This window comes from Eleginops maclovinus, chromosome 13 (assembly GCF_036324505.1).
Source record: "Eleginops maclovinus isolate JMC-PN-2008 ecotype Puerto Natales chromosome 13, JC_Emac_rtc_rv5, whole genome shotgun sequence".
Taxonomy (NCBI): Eukaryota; Metazoa; Chordata; class Actinopteri; order Perciformes; family Eleginopidae; genus Eleginops; species Eleginops maclovinus.
In genome coordinates this window covers 24,602,505-24,618,160 of record NC_086361.1, presented here as the reverse complement: position 1 = coordinate 24,618,160, position 15,656 = coordinate 24,602,505, and the positions used below count along the sequence as shown (strand labels likewise).

Genomic DNA, 15,656 nt, shown 5'->3' with positions numbered 1-15,656 from the left:
TTAAACACCTGTAATACACCATTAAAACATGTGATTCATGGTTTGATGACATAATGTATTATTTTTAAAAAGTTATTAAAAACAAACATTTAAAATTAAAAACTGAATCGTGTAAAATCTAAATGGAGTCGGGTTGGTTTTCACCATAAAAGGCTGAGCCGGTTCCCACGTTAACCCTTTCAATTAATTCACCCGATTGGTGGACGTGCATGTCAATCACACTGAGCGGCTCTGCTGATTGGCCAGACCTGCAGTTGTTTTCCCGCCCCCACGCCGTCTTCCCTCCTTCTCCTCGTGCCTCACAGAACCTTCCAGTCTGAAGACCCTGCACGCGCTGTCAAAATGATGGGCCAGCAGGTTTTAGTGCTCAGTAAGTACCCAGAAATACTATTAATATACTTTAACATGTATTATCTAACGTGGATGATGTGTGTGCTGCTTTTTGGAGAAGTTTGAAGCCGGTAACCCGGAGAGCTGCCGGGCTGCGACACAAAGAGGAACCGGAGCTAATGTGGCTAACTGTTAGCATCACCGAGCTAAATGCTATATCCTAATCCGGTTAATATCACTGAGCTAACAGGCTAAAAGCTAACCATGTGGCTAACTGCTTACTGTTAGCATCACTGAGCTAACAGCTAATCCCATATAGACAGCATATCAGGTCTTTCATATGTTAGCAAAGCACCCGTGAGTGTTTCTAAATGTAGTAAAAAGTGCAATATTTGCCTCTTAAATAAGAATAGAGAAGCAGTTAAATAAAAAATAAAAATCAAGAACAAATATACTAAAGAGTACTTAAATACACACTTGTTTGAGCTATCAGCTAAACCCCTGACGGTGCTAATATCGCCTGCATTACTGCTACTGTTGTTCCGACACCAGGAGTTATATAGGGACATCAAACTGAAGGGTCTGACGGCTCGTTATCCGGAGCTTTTCTCCTGAAACGCGCCGTTTTAATGCAGGATTCAGATCCTCTCTGGACCAGAGTCCGATAACTGTTCTATTTGACAGATACTCTCTGTACAGAATTAAAGACTTTATATTTAAGATAGCTAACCGAGCAGCTCAGTATAACGACTGTATGTTCTGACTGATATCTAACTGTTCTGTGAGGATGTTGTCTTTGTTTGCAGTATAAATGCGCAGTCATCCACCATCATGCTAAGCTAACCCTTTAGCATCGTCAGTTAGATTCGCTGTTAATGTTTTTATTGTTTATGAATAAATGAGTAGCTTTAAATCAGCAGTGTTTTCAGATGTGTTTATAAAGAGGCTGTGACGGGAGCTAACATAGCTAATGCTAACACAATGTGCTGCAGTTTGATGTAGCCACACCCTCACTGAGAAACCATCCCATAATATATATTAATGAGCTGGTCTGGAGGATATCATGGTGGGTACAGCTGATGATAGGAGGTTTTATGTTGGTTGTAAAGTCTGTTATTAGTAGTTATCATGTAATTTAATCAGTATTATGGTTAGTATGTATTATTGATGATGTGAAACTGATGGCGTGTTGTCGGTTTATATTTTACATGTACACTTTTATAAAACATCTTTCTTTCACTTTTAATCATTTATACAACTGCTTTTCAATGATCCTTCAGAGCTAACACTTTAATAAACTGCAAAAACCGGAGGAGGTCGATGTCTGATCATGTGGCTCATTTATGTATTCATAATTATTGATGATAAACTACATAACTTTATAAACTGCTGATTTACCCACCTGTGTGCAGATCAGAGAGGTTGATGCATTTAGGTTGATGAGCTATTCTGTAAATACCTAAATGTGACCTGAGAGCCCTGAGGACATGCTACTGACTGAATTGTAATCCGTTCTGAACTATAGAGGAAGATGCAAGTAATTAGCAACATAATATTATAGCTCATCATTTTCTTAGATAATTGTTTGAATTATTGATTTAATCAATAATTCATCTTTTAATCTGGTTTCTGGATGCTGTGGTGTTAATATTTAATAAACAAACAGCAGTATTGTCTCCAGCTGTTGCAGTAATGCTCAGTTTTAGAGATGCTGTGTTTATATTATTTAACCCTGCTGTGTCACACGGGTTAATGTGCCTCCTGTCTTTCTGCACAGCTGGTGTTTGAGTCTGAAATATGTCTTTACTCTTAAATGCTGCGTCATGGTCCATGAGTTATTTTCTGTCTTCAATAAATGACTTCTCCTCCTGACAGACCAGAACATGAAGAGGGAGTCGGGCCGTAAGGTCCAGACCGGAAACATCAGCGCCGCTAAGGTCAGTGTTTCTGCATATCTCTGTAGAAACTCTCTTCTGATTTTATAAAAGCTCAGACTGCGACATCTTACTTTGAAATGATGTTTACATTCTGTCAAGCTGCTGAGTGAGCTCAGAATATTCCTGAGTGTGATTAAACCCCACACAAGGAGCTTTAATCACAACTGATCCAGAACCCAGGAATATTAATATCTAATGTTATTTACTCACATGATGCTGATGTGTGTTTAGATGTTTCGTTAACATGTGTTTGTTTCAGACGATTGCTGATGTGATCCGGACCTGCCTCGGCCCGCGAGCCATGATGAAGGTCAGCCTGCAGAACAAACTTTAACACACCTTTTAATATGACCCAGTTTAAACTGCAGACAAACATCCTGTCTGTCATCAGCTGCCCACAGCTTCTCTGTTTACATTAAAGTTTGTATCTTTGGAGATTAAACACAGCTGTTGGACCCTAAGACTCTGAGACTGACTTTTAAACGACATACCATTGATAGAGAGAAGAGCTTCTAGAAAATGAACGGTTCACAGCTCATTGGTACGTTTTTTAAATGTAATTTCTTGTTTTTATTATGCGTGTAGATGCTGCTCGATCCCATGGGTGGGATCGTTATGACCAATGATGGAAATGCCATCCTGAGAGAGGTGAGGATTGAATACTGAAGTTTATTAACACGTTACAGACAGAGATCACCTGAGGTTTTACAATCGTTAAACCTCAGAATGAAAGTCATTCAAGTGTGTATCTGCTGTAAGGAGTCTGCATGTGTTTCTGATCCAGTGCATTGTCATTAAAGCATATGTTTCAAGTTGAGTGTGTTATTATGGGATGTAACAAATGCCCTCTGTCTCCATGCTAACAGATCCAGGTTCAGCATCCTGCAGCCAAGTCCATGATCGAGATCAGCCGCACCCAAGACGAGGAGGTGGGGGACGGGACCACGTCTGTCATCATCCTGGGTCAGCTTCAGTATTGTTATTACACAGAGCAGCAGGGAGTTGGGTTTCTGTGGTGGCAACTCATAATGCTGAGTCATGTTAAGGACTCTCTTATTGGTGTGTGTGTGTAGCGGGGGAGATGCTGTCAGTGGCCGAGCAGTTCCTGGAGCAGCAGATGCACCCCACGGTGGTGATCAGCGCCTACAGACAGGCTCTGGACGACATCCTGGACACGCTGAAGGAGATCAGGTAAAGCAGCAGGATGCTCACAACACACTTTAAAGAGGCTTATGTAGGAGACACCATGGAACACTACAGCTCCCATGATGCCCTGTAGTTCTCACTGACTCTCCCCCCAGCACCCCGGTGGACACGTCAGACCGCTCCATGATGCTGAAGATCGTTCACTCTGCCATCAACACCAAGGCTCTGAGCCGCTGGTCAGAGATGGCGTGCGGCATCGCGCTGGACGCCGTGAGGACCGTGGAGCTGGAGGACAATGGACGTAAAGAGATAGACATCAAGAATTACGCCAAGGTGGAGAAAGTACGTACCGCCTGGAGGGTTCTACATCCTGTTGAAGGTCTACGTAACTTCCTGTTCCAGCTAGTCATTTTGGTGCATCTCCTAATACGTGGCACTTCCTGTGGTGCGTTCAGGTTCCCGGGGGTTTCATCGAGGACTCGTGCGTTCTGCGCGGTGTGATGGTAAACAAAGACGTGACTCACCCGAGGATGAGACGCCTGATCAAAGAGCCCAGGATCATCCTGCTGGACTGCTCTCTGGAGTACAAGAAGGGGGAGAGCCAGGTATACACACACACACACACACACACACACACACACACACACACACACACACACACACACACCTAAATGATGACGTGCTTGCATTTTTAAATCCTGTGTGTAGACGGACATAGAAATCAGTAAGGAGGAGGACTTCGCCAGGATCCTGCAGATGGAGGAGGAATACATCCAGCACATCTGCGAGGACATCATCCGCCTGAAGCCAGACCTGCTGTTCACTGAGAAGGGCATCTCAGGTATGTACACACATGCACACACCCACCCATGATCACTCTGACATATGAAATCCTCAGGAAGTGATGTAATGCAGTACAGTTGTGGATCAGCTGTCAGCTGAATGAAAACTTGTGAGTAACGTGTAAAAAATAATAACAAAACCCCAGATCTGGCTCAGCACTACCTGATGAAGGCCAACATCACCGCCATCCGCCGTGTGAGGAAGACTGACAACAACCGCATCGCCAGGTAACTGCAACCAATCAGCTGTCAGCGCACACTGTGACGTAATGCATGTCCCGTACAGATCTGTGGTGTTCCGTGGTGATACAAACATGTTATCAGAGCGTGTTTTTGACGTGTCCGTCTCTCAGGGCGTGCGGCGCTCGTATCGCTAACCGTACGGACGAGCTGCGTGAAGAGGACATTGGAACTGGAGCCGGTCTGTTTGAGGTGAAGAAGATCGGAGACGAGTACTTCACCTTCGTCACCGAGTGCAAAGACCCTAAAGCCTGCACCATCCTGCTGAGGGGGGCCAGCAAGGAGATCCTGGCGGTGAGAACCACTTGGACCCTGTTCTGTGACTGGAGACCCTGTTCTGTGGCCAGAGGCCCTGTTCTGTGGCCAGAGGCCCTGTTCTGTGGCCAGAGGCCCTGTTCTGTGACTAGAGGCCCTGTTCTGTGACCAGAGACCCTGTACTGTGACCAGAGACCAGAGACCCTGTACTGTGACTAGAGACCCTGTACTGACTAGAGACCCTGTACTGTGACTAGAGACCCTGTACTGTGACCAGAGACCCTCTTCTGTGACTGTATCTGATGAGGAACCCGGTCTGTGTTCAGGAGGTGGAGAGGAACCTGCAGGACGCCATGCAGGTGTGCCGTAACGTTCTATTAGAACCCGCCCTGCTGCCCGGGGGGGGCGCCGTGGAAATGGCTGTCTCTAAGCGTCTGATGGAGCGTTCCCGCAGCCTCACTGGGGTGGAGCAGTGGCCCTACAGAGCTGTGGCCCAGGCCCTGGAGGTCATACCTAGAACCCTGATCCAAAACTGTGGAGCCTCCACCATCCGGGTCCTGACCTCACTGAGGGTAAAGTTGATTGACAGCAGCTTTATTCTCAGCAGCTTTGTGTAACAGCTGTTTGGAGAGTGTTGATGATGGTTCTGCTGTTTCTAGGCGAAACACACGCAGCAGGACAGTGTGAACTGGGGCGTGGACGGAGAGACAGGCTGTCTGGCCGACATGATCCAGCTCGGCATCTGGGAGCCGCTGGCCGTCAAAGCCCAGGTCTACAAGACCGCCGTGGAGGTGAGCCTGCTCCTATCATCACTTCCAGATCACCTGTACGTCCATCAGTGACTCACCTGTCTCTCTCTCTCTACCTGTGTCTCTCGCTCTCTCTCTCTCCCTGGCTCTCTTTCTCCCTGCAGACGGCCATCTTGCTGCTGCGTATTGATGACATTGTGTCCGGTCACAAGAAGAAAGATAAAGACGGTCAGATGGGAGGACAGGGAGCCGAGTAGATCAGCTGTTACTGAGCTCGAGTGTGTGTGTGTGTGTGTGTGTGTGTGTGTGTGTGTCTGTTGGTGTGTGTGGGGACCAGATGACTCGCTGAAACTAAAATAAACCGTCAAAGTCAAAGTTAGAAACCTGTTTGTGAAGTGTGCTGTGATTATTGACAGATAAACACTCCTCATTAACTGTACAAATAAACTCTTTCTCATCACAGCTGTGTGCTTTGTTTACTTGTCTGTCTTCCAGTTGTTTTGTGCAAAGAAAGCATCAGTAACATGTTTCCATTGAAAGCACAGACTGCTACAGCTCGGCTCCTTTGTTTACTTCCAGAACATAGTGACATCACCATGTAACAGTCGAGGGACTCTTTAATTACCACATGTATTCTGTCATCAGAAGTTCATCAGGCTCAGTTTCTGACAGGAACAGGAAATGTGAAAGCTGAGTCCTCTGTTGAAATACAGTCTCTGAGTAAATGCCCCCCCCACGCTCTGATATATCAAAGCATCAGGACTTCACATTTAATGGCTGAGAATCAGTGAGACCTGGAATAATATTTACTGATACTTTTATAATCACAGGAGCGGTTTGTGGTCTCTGACCCAGGGTCACACCCACATGCTGCGTGCAGGGGGGATTGAACCAGCTCCTCTGATCCGAAGACCAGTGCACTATCCCACTGAGCCACATGCATTCATTTAACTCTTAATGTATTAATGAAGATTTTTGTTTTAATTGTGTTTTTCTTTGTTCATGTTGTCAACGTGTTTACTGTTAAAGTTTACCCCACGCATCAGCTGACTGATGACGCGGTGGTCATGTGATCCGCGCGCTCGGTCACAACAAAGATGGCGGCGGTGAGGATCTGCGGAGCTTCTTTATTTTGTCTGATTTTAGTTTCGACTCAAAGTGTGTTGAGAGGAGACTCGTTCAGGAGGAAGGTGAGCCGAGTCCCTTTATTGACTCTGGATCAGCTATAGATCGTGTATAACCCTTTAAGACTTGAATATAAAGACGGACCGGAAGTGAAACTTGTTTTGTCTTCATAACAAAACCAAGACTTTAAATCTGAATAAATATCTTTCTTACTAAGATTCAGGACCATCATTTAGTTTTTATTTTCCTTCATATTTTGTGTGTTTCTACAATAAGTAAGGGTTATAGTAAGGAGGCAAAAAGTCAACGTTTGGAGATTTTAGAATCAAAGTCAGAATTACTGAATTTTAAGAAATAAGTTCTCTTGATTTCTTTTAAAGTCAGAATAAAAAAAGAGCCAAATATGAGAAAAGTCTAAATGTGGAGATATTGGAAAAATAACCAGCATTTTGGGAAAAGTGTGGACATTGAGAAGAAAATATTCAGGATTCTGAGCTGTTCAGGAAGAAGTCAGCACTTGATTTTGAAGTCCGAATTTTAGGGAAAAAAGGCAAATTTGAAAAAAGTCAGAATTCTGCGGTTTTCCCAAAGACAGCAAAATGTAATGACAGGTTAAAGCGGGTTCTTCTCTCCTGCAGTTGTCGGTGGAGCTGAACCCCGGCTGGCCCTCCCCGCTGCCCCCTGTTGGCGACCTGCTGCACGTGAGAGCCGTGGGAGACAACGACACGCTGCACTTCCTGTTCTGCAGCCTGGGGGCGCCGACACTGCTGCTCGTCCACACCAACTCTTCTTCTTCTACTTTGGAGGTCTGTATATATTTACATTAATAATAAGCTAGGGCTTTATATTGAAATATATACATATATATATATATATATCACAAACTGCATCCCCCAGAAGCCCCTGTGCTCTTTAACCCTCCGAGGACTGGAGACTCTGCAGCTGCTTGTGATTGGCCAACAGCTGATGTTGTGGCGATGTTTTTCAGGTTGACTGGACTCAGTTTTTGACTCGAAAAGTCAGCGGCAGCCTGAGGGTGGAGCCGGAGAGCAGCATCCTGCAAAGCAACGCCATCGTCTTCAGCAGGGTCAGTCCACCTTAGATCTGCCATCTCAGTCAGTCCACCTCAGATCTGCCATCTCAGTCAGTCCACCTCAGATCTGCCATCTCAGTCAGTCCACCTTAGATCTGCCATCTCAGCAGTCCAAGGTCTGCCATCTCAGTCAGTCCACCTTAGATCTGCCATCTCAGTCAGTCCACCTTAGATCTGCCATCTCAGATCTGCCATCTCAGTCAGTCCACCTTAGATCTGCCATCTCAGTCAGTCCACCTTAGATCTGCCATCTCAGTCAGTCCACCTTAGATCTGCCATCTCAGATCTGCCATCTCAGTCAGTCCACCTTAGATCTGCCATCTCAGTCAGTCCACCTTAGATCTGCCATCTCAGATCTGCCATCTCAGTCAGTCCACCTTAGATCTGCCATCTCAGTCAGTCCACCTTAGATCTGCCATCTCAGATCTGCCATCTCAGTCAGTCCACCTTAGATCTGCCATCTCAGTCAGTCCACCTTAGATCTGCTATTATAAGGCTTTTATTGTGAATCACTTCCTGTCCGACAGCTGTTGGAGTACGATGATGTAAACAACACGGCCAACCCGACCTCTGACTTCTTCCCGCCGTACGACCTTCGGGACTTCACCTGGGCGCGTCTCAACCTCTCGGGAGCTAGTGCTTTGCTCTGCGGCGCTGCCGCGACCTTTGCTAACGGCTCGCTGTGCCTGAAGGTCAGAGGTCCCACTGTTGTCATGGCGACACCCATAGGTTAATAAACAAACAATAATTATATAAACACAAACATTTATTTTTGTTGTTTCTCTTCCAGCTGACGGTGTTTGACTCGGAGGGGCGGGATCAGATATTGCCCCGCCTCCTCCACTCCGCTAACTCCTCCCAGGTGGAGGTGTGGCTTGACGGAGTTTTGCCGCAGGCGACTCGTTCCCGGTTCCTATTGGAGCTGCAGGCGGTGGGCGGGGCTTATCCGCTGAGCCGGGTGGAGGTCCAGCGTTCGATCGATGACGAGTTCACGCCGTCAATATTCAAGGTGATAATCTCCTCCTCCCTCTCTTCCTCTCTCCTCCTCCCTCTCTCCTCCTCTTCTCCTCTCCTCCTCTCCTCCCTCTCTCCCCAGCTGCGGTGTTATCTGTTGTGGAAATTCCACACTTAATCAGCTTCTGGTAAGAATAGACCAAATATACCAGCTTCAAATCAAAGTAGTGTTATTTAATAAAGAGCATTTAACAAAATCAGGTCCAGCTGGAGGCCAGATAACCTGCACCACCAAAGTCTACCAGGACCTGACCCGATCAAACATGAGACCAGACTCTTAAAGGGAAGGAAGGAGGGGAACAGCCAATCAGATTCTACATTACAGGATACTAAAACAAAGCGAGGGGGGGAAAGGGGGAGCTCAATCAAAGGACAGAGAGACAGACTGTATTCAACATTTACACTACAGTGGGGTAAATGTTGGCCAGAGAGGCAAACATGGTGATTCCAAGCTAAAGATCAAAGTTAACAGAGGTTAGAGAGAGGCCGCCATCTGCCTTTCTCAGGAGGTCAATATTTTAGCAGCTTGATGTGAACCTCATCAGTGAGATGTGGAGTGAAACTGTGGGAAAGTCCAACTGCAGAAGAACCTTACAGTGACACGTATATAATCAAATGGGACGATTCAACATTTCTACGATAGTGGCGAGTATTAAATGTCCAGATTGACCAATCAGAATGCAGTAATTGATAGAACCCACCCTGCTGATTGAAGGTTCTGCAGTGGCTGCCCCCCCTGAACCGGACCTACGGAGGGTCAGGATTCCTGCAGTGGAAGCCGGTCTCGTACCGCCAGTTCTCTCCTGTGGTTGAAGACGGTACTCCGGCCCAACACTCGCCCCCCCGGCCTCAGAGTTGCGCAGAGGAATCCTCCGGTCTGATCAGAGCGTTCTATGCAGAACCGGAAACCTTCGGGCTGAACGTGAGCTTCGGCCTCGCTGGAGAACCGTTCTACAACAGCACCCGGTTCTTCAGCTGGTACGTTTCCTCTCTCTCCCTCACATCTTTCCTCTCTCCCTCACGTGTTTCCTCTCTCCTCACGTGTCCCCTCTGTCCCTCACATCTTTCCTCTCTCCCTCACGTGTCCCCTCTCTCCCTCACATGTTTCCTCTCTCCCTCACATGTTTCCTCTCTCCCTCACATGTCCCCTCACTCCCTCATGTGTCCCCTCTCTCGTCACATGTTTCCTCTCTCCTCACGTGTCCCCTCTCTCCCTCACGTGTCCCCTCTCTCCCTCACATCTTTCCTCTCTCCCTCACGTGTCCCCTCTCTCCCTCACGTGTCCCCTCTCTCCTCACCTGTGCTTTCCTCTCCTCACATGTTTCCTCTCTCCTCACGTGTCCCCTCTCTCCCTCACGTGTCCCCTCTCTCCCTCACATGTTTCCTCTCTCCCTCACATGTTTCCTCTCTCCCTCACATGTTTTCTCTCTCCCTCATGTGTCCCCTCTCTCCCTCACCTGTCCCCTCTCTCCCTCACGTGTCCCCTCTCTCCCTCACGTGTCCCCTCTCTCCCTCACGTGTCCCTCTCTCCCTCACGTGTCCCCTCTCTCCCTCACGTGTCCCCTCTCTCCCTCACCTGTCCCCTCACTCCCTCACATGTTTTCTCTCTCCCTCACCTGTCCCCTCTCTCCTCACATGTTTTCTCTCTCCCTCACGTGTCCCCTCTCTCCCTCACCTGTCCCCTTTCTCCTCACATGTTTTCTCTCTCCCTCACCTGTCCCCTCTCTCCTCACATGTTTTCTCTCTCCTTCACGTGTGCCCTCTCTCCTCACATGTTTTCTCTCTCCCTCACGTGTCCCCTCTCTCCCTCACCTGTCCCCTTTCTCATCACATGTTTTCTCTCTCCCTCACGTGTCCCCTCTCTCCTCACGTGTCCCCTCTCTCCTCACATGTTTTCTCTCTCCCTCACGTGTCCCCTCTCTCCTCACGTTTTTCCTCTCTCCTCACATGTCCCCTCTCTCCCTCACGTGTCCCCTCTCTCCTCACGTGTCCCCTCTCTCCCTCACATGTCCCCTCTCTCCTCACGTGTCTCCTCTCTCCCTCACGTGTCCCCTCTCTCCTTCACGTGTCCCCTCTCTCCCTCACGTGTTTCCTCTCTCCTCACGTGTCTCCTCTCTCCTCACGTGTCTCCTCTCTCCTCACGTGTCCCCTCTCTGGTCACGTGTCCCCTCTCTCCCTCACGTGTCCCCTCTCTCCCTCACGTGTCCCCTCTCTCCTCACATGTTTTCTCTCTCCCTCACGTGTCCCCTCTCTCCCTCACATGTCCCCTCTCTCCTCACGTGTCTCCTGTCTCCCTCACGTGTCCCCTCTCTCCTTCACGTGTCCCCTCTCTCCCTCACGTGTTTCCTCTCTCCTCACGTGTCTCCTCTCTCCTCACGTGTCCCCTCTCTGGTCACGTGTCCCCTCTCTCCCTCACGTGTTTCCTCTCTCCCTCACGTGTTTCCTCTCTCCTCACGTGTCTCCTCTCTCCTCACGTGTCCCCTCTCTGGTCACGTGTCTCCTGTCTCCCTCACGTGTCCCCTCTCTCCTTCACGTGTCCCCTCTCTCCCTCACGTGTTTCCTCTCTCCTCACGTGTCCCCTCTCTCCTCACGTGTCCCCTCTCCCTCACGTGTCCCCTCTCTCCCTCACGTGTCCCCTCTCTCCCTCACGTGTTTCCTCTCTCCTCACGTGTCTCCTCTCTCCTCACGTGTCCCCTCTCTGGTCACGTGTCCCCTCTCTCCCTCACGTGTCCCCTCTCTCCTCACGTGTCCCCTTTCTCCTCACGTTTTTCCTCTCCCTCACGTGTCCCCTCTCTCCCTCACGTGTCCCCTCTCTCCCTCACGTGTTTCCTCTCTCCCTCACGTGTCCCCTCTCTCCTCACGTGTCCCCTCTCTCCCTCACGTGTCCCCTCTCTCCTCACGTGTCCCCTCTTTCCCTCACGTGTCCCCTCTCTCCTCACGTGTCCCCTCTCTCCCTCACGTGTCCCCTCTCTCCTCACGTGTCCCCTCTCTCCCTCACGTGTCCCCTCTCTCCTCACGTGTCCCCTCTCTCCCTCACGTGTCCCCTCTCTCCTCACGTGTTTTCTCTCTCCCTCACGTGTTTCCTCTCTCCTCACGTGTCCCCTCTCTCCTCACGTGTCCCCTCTCTCCCTCACGTGTCCCCTCTCTCCTCACGTGTCCCCTCTCTCCCTCACGTGTCCCCTCTCTCCTCACGTGTCCCCTCTCTCCCTCACGTGTCCCCTCTCTCCTCACGTGTTTTCTCTCTCCCTCACGTGTCCCCTCTCTCCCTCACGTGTCCCCTTTCTCATCACATGTTTTCTCTCTCCCTCACGTGTCCCCTCTCTCCTCACGTTTTTCCTCTCTCCTCACATGTCCCCTCTCTCCCTCACGTGTCCCCTCTCTCCTCACGTGTCACCTCTCTCCCTCACATGTCCCCTCTCTCCTCACGTGTCTCCTCTCTCCCTCACGTGTCCCCTCTCTCCTTCACGTGTCCCCTCTCTCACTCACGTGTTTCCTCTCCCCTCACGTGTCTCATCTCTCCTCACGTGTCCCCTCTCTGGTCACGTGTCCCCTCTCTCCCTCACGTGTCCCCTCTCTCCCTCACATGTCCCCTCTCTCCCTCACATGTCCCCTCTCTCCTCACGTGTCTCCTGTCTCCCTCACGTGTCCCCTCTCTCCTTCACGTGTCCCCTCTCTCCCTCACGTGTTTCCTCTCTCCTCACGTGTCTCCTCTCTCCTCACGTCCCCTCTCTGGTCACGTGTCCCCTCTCTCCCTCACGTGTCCCCTCTCTCCTCACGTGTCCCCTTTCTCCTCACGTGTCCCCTCTCACGTTTTTCCTCTCCCTCACGTGTCCCCTCTCTCCCTCACGTGTCCCCTCTCTCCCTCACGTGTTTCCTCTCTCCTCACGTGTCCCCTCTCTCCTCACGTGTCCCCTCTCTCCCTCACGTGTCCCCTCTCTCCTCATGTGTCCCCTCTTTCCCTCACGTGTCCCCTCTCTCCGTCACGTGTCCCCTCTCTCCGTCACGTGTCCCCTCTCTCCTCACATGTCCCCTCTCTCCCTCACGTGTCCCCTCTCTCCTCACGTGTCCCCTCTCTCCCTCACGTGTCCCCTCTCTCCCTCACGTGTCCCCTCTCTCCCTCACGTGTTTTTTCTCTCCCTCACGTGTTTCCTCTCTCCTCACGTGTCCCCTCTCTCCTCACGTGTCCCCTCTCTCCCTCACGTGTCCCCTCTCTCCTCACGTGTCCCCTCTCTCCCTCACGTGTCCCCTCTCTCCTCACGTGTCTCCTGTCTCCCTCACGTGTCCCCTCTCTCCTTCACGTGTCCCCTCTCTCCCTCACATGTCCCCTCTCTCCTCACGTGTCTCCTGTCTCCCTCACGTGTCCCCTCTCTCCCTCACGTGTCCCCTCTCTCCCTCACGTGTTTCCTCTTTCCTCACGTGTCTCCTCTCTCCTCACGTGTCCCCTCTCTGGTCACGTGTCCCCTCTCTCCCTCACGTGTCCCCTCTCTCCTCACGTGTCCCCTTTCTCCTCACGTGTCCCCTTTCTCCCTCACGTGTCCCCTCTCTCCCTCACGTGTTTCCTCTCTCCTCACGTGTCCCCTCTCTCCTCACGTGTCCCCTCTCTCCTCACGTGTCCCCTCTCTCCTCACGTGTCCCCTTTCTCCTCACGTGTCCCCTTTCTCCCTCACGTGTCCCCTCTCTCCCTCACGTGTTTCCTCTCTCCTCACGTGTCCCCTCTCTCCTCACGTGTCCCCTCTCTCCTCACGTGTCCCCTTTCTCCTCACGTGTCCCCTCTCTCCCTCACGTGTTTCATCTCTCCTCACGTGTCCCCTCTCTCCTCACGTGTCCCCTCTCTCCTCACGTGTCCCCTCTCTCCTCACGTGTCCCCTTTCTCCCTCACGTGTCCCCTCTCTCCCTCATGTGTTTCCTCTCTCCTCACGTGTCCCCTCTCTCCCTCACGTGTCCCCTCTCTCCTCACGTGTCCCCTCTCTCCCTCACGTGTCCCCTCTCTCCCTCACGTGTCCCCTCTCTCCTCACGTGTCCCCTCTCTCCCTCACGTGTCCCCTCTCTCCTCACGTGTTTTCTCTCTCCCTCACGTGTCCCCTCTCTGGTCACGTGTTTCCTCTCCTCACGTGTTTCCTCTCTCCCTCACGTGTCCCCTCTCTCCTCACGTGTCCCCTCTCTCCCTCACGTGTCCCCTCTCTCCTCACGTGTCCCCTCTCTCCCTCCCGTGTCCCCTCCCTCCTCACGTGTCCCCTCTCTCCCTCACGTGTCCCCTCTCTCCCTCACGTGTTTCCTCTCTCCCTCACGTGTTTTCTCTCTCCCTCACGTGTCCCCTCTTTCCTCACGTGTCCCCTCTCTCCCTCACGTGTCCCCTCTCTCCTCACGTGTCCCCTCTCTCCCTCCCGTGTCCCCTCCCTCCTCACGTGTCCCCTCTCTCCCTCACGTGTCCCCTCTCTCCTCACGTGTCCCCTCTCTCCTCACGTGTCCCCTCTCTCCTCGCGCGTCCCCTCTCTCCTCGCGTGTTTCCTCTCCTCAAATGTCCCCTCTCTCCTAGCATGTCCCTTCTCTCCTCACGTGTTTCCTCTCTCCCTCACGTGTCCCCTCTCTCCTCACGTGTCTCCTCTCTCCTAGCGTGTCCCCTCTCTCCTCGCGTGTTTCCTCTCCTCAAATGTCCCCTCTCTCCTAGCGTGTCCCCTCTCTCCTCGCGTGTTTCCTCTCCTCAAATGTCCCCTCTCTCCCTCACGTGTTTTCTCTCTCCCTCACGTGTCCCCTCTCTGGTCACGTGTTTCCTCTCTCCCTCACATGTCCCCTCTCTCCTCACATGTCCCCTCTCTCCTCACGTGTCCCCTCTCTCCTCACCTATTTTCTCACTCCCTCACGTTTTCCCTCTCTCCTCACGTGTCCCTTCTCTTCGTCGTTGGTTTCAGGACGGTGTTACTGGGTGTTGGTCTCCCCCCCATGGACTCCTTCTCCCCGGCTGTCCTCATCATGATGGCGGTAGGTCTGGGAACTCCCATGATCCTCCTGTTGCTGGGCGGAGTCTGCGTCTGTATCCGGAAGAGGGCGTCGGCCTCATCCTACGAGCCAATCAACTGAGGGCTGGCTCTCAGCCAATGAGATGTTTTCTTTTCTTTTTAAACCGACAGCCAATCAGGAGCCAGGGTGTTCCTACATGTGTTCAGTTGTCCTTCAGATAAAAATGACCTTTTATAATAAAATGATTTAAGTTTCAGTCTCACTCTCTGGAGGAAGTAACCACTGTGTAGGGGGGGGGGCAGGAGGAGAAGTAAACAGCTGAGATAATAAAGCGGGTGTGAGTCCCTCAGAGGCTGAAGTCTGCTTATGTGTCCTCTCTGTTTCAGCAGCTGAACGTTGACTTAATAAAATCCTCTCCGTCAGACTCTGTTCAGGAGTTCACAGAGTCTGACGGAGAGGAGCTGCAGCGCACAGCACCCCCTGTGGAGCGGAGCGTCATCACACTGTTCCGGTGAAGAACGATACCATAAAGCAGGGGTTCCCAAAGTTTGCCATGCGAAGGACCCCCATATAGCCTTATCTTGTGGCGGGGGCCCCCGTTGTAATTGTTTTTTAAGTGATGTGTACATTATGGTGGCAAATATAAAAAATTAAACATATAGCTTCTTAATATATATTTTTATTAATAATTAATAATCAGTTCTTCTATTAACAGTAAACATGTTTTTCATTCATTACATTTATTGTCTGTTATAAACATTCTTAACAAAATATGAAACAGTAAGCATATTTTAAAGTGATTTCTGTCTTAATATTTTAAACAGTAAATGTACAGTATTTATTTTGTGCTATTTATTCATCACATTCTGTGTGTTTTCAGTTATAAACAGTCCTTGTCATTTCACTGTGTTCTCTGTGTGTATGCCTGTTCCCTCACTAGTGGGAGGGGTGGGCTTGGTGGCTCCTA

At 50.4% G+C, this 15,656-nt stretch overlaps 2 protein-coding genes across 2 annotated transcripts; both read left to right on the top strand.

The window, feature by feature from the left end:
* Positions 1 to 215: 215 nt before the first annotated feature.
* Positions 216 to 5,961, top strand: cct3 (chaperonin containing TCP1, subunit 3 (gamma)). Its single transcript, XM_063899734.1, has 14 exons — positions 216 to 370; positions 2,206 to 2,267; positions 2,527 to 2,577; positions 2,853 to 2,915; positions 3,134 to 3,230; positions 3,341 to 3,458; positions 3,569 to 3,755; positions 3,869 to 4,018; positions 4,122 to 4,254; positions 4,402 to 4,483; positions 4,609 to 4,789; positions 5,077 to 5,322; positions 5,410 to 5,541; positions 5,664 to 5,961. Exons 1-14 carry the CDS (start codon positions 343 to 345, stop codon positions 5,754 to 5,756), a joined length of 1,623 nt encoding a protein of 540 aa, XP_063755804.1. The 5' UTR covers positions 216 to 342; the 3' UTR covers positions 5,757 to 5,961.
* A 582-nt stretch (positions 5,962 to 6,543) lies between these two features.
* On the top strand, positions 6,544 to 14,945 carry glmp (glycosylated lysosomal membrane protein). Its single transcript, XM_063899737.1, has 7 exons — positions 6,544 to 6,689; positions 7,263 to 7,430; positions 7,613 to 7,711; positions 8,245 to 8,409; positions 8,508 to 8,726; positions 9,447 to 9,709; positions 14,641 to 14,945. The coding sequence occupies exons 1-7, from the start codon at positions 6,597 to 6,599 to the stop codon at positions 14,807 to 14,809; spliced, it is 1,176 nt and encodes a 391-aa protein (XP_063755807.1). The 5' UTR covers positions 6,544 to 6,596; the 3' UTR covers positions 14,810 to 14,945.
* The last annotated feature ends 711 nt before the right edge of the window (positions 14,946 to 15,656 follow it).

Coding starts and splice junctions, on each gene's coding strand:
- cct3 (XM_063899734.1), top strand. CDS start 343: ATGATGGGCCAGCAGGTTTTAGTGCTCA. Junction 2,268..2,526: donor GAAACATCAGCGCCGCTAAG/GTCAGTGTTTCT, acceptor TGTTTGTTTCAG/ACGATTGCTGATGTGATCCG. Junction 3,756..3,868: donor ATTACGCCAAGGTGGAGAAA/GTACGTACCGCC, acceptor TGGTGCGTTCAG/GTTCCCGGGGGTTTCATCGA.
- glmp (XM_063899737.1), top strand. CDS start 6,597: ATGGCGGCGGTGAGGATCTGCGGAGCTTCTTTATTTTGTCTGATTTTA. Junction 8,727..9,446: donor TCACGCCGTCAATATTCAAG/GTGATAATCTCC, acceptor TGCTGATTGAAG/GTTCTGCAGTGGCTGCCCCC. Junction 9,710..14,640: donor AGCACCCGGTTCTTCAGCTG/GTACGTTTCCTC, acceptor CGTTGGTTTCAG/GACGGTGTTACTGGGTGTTG.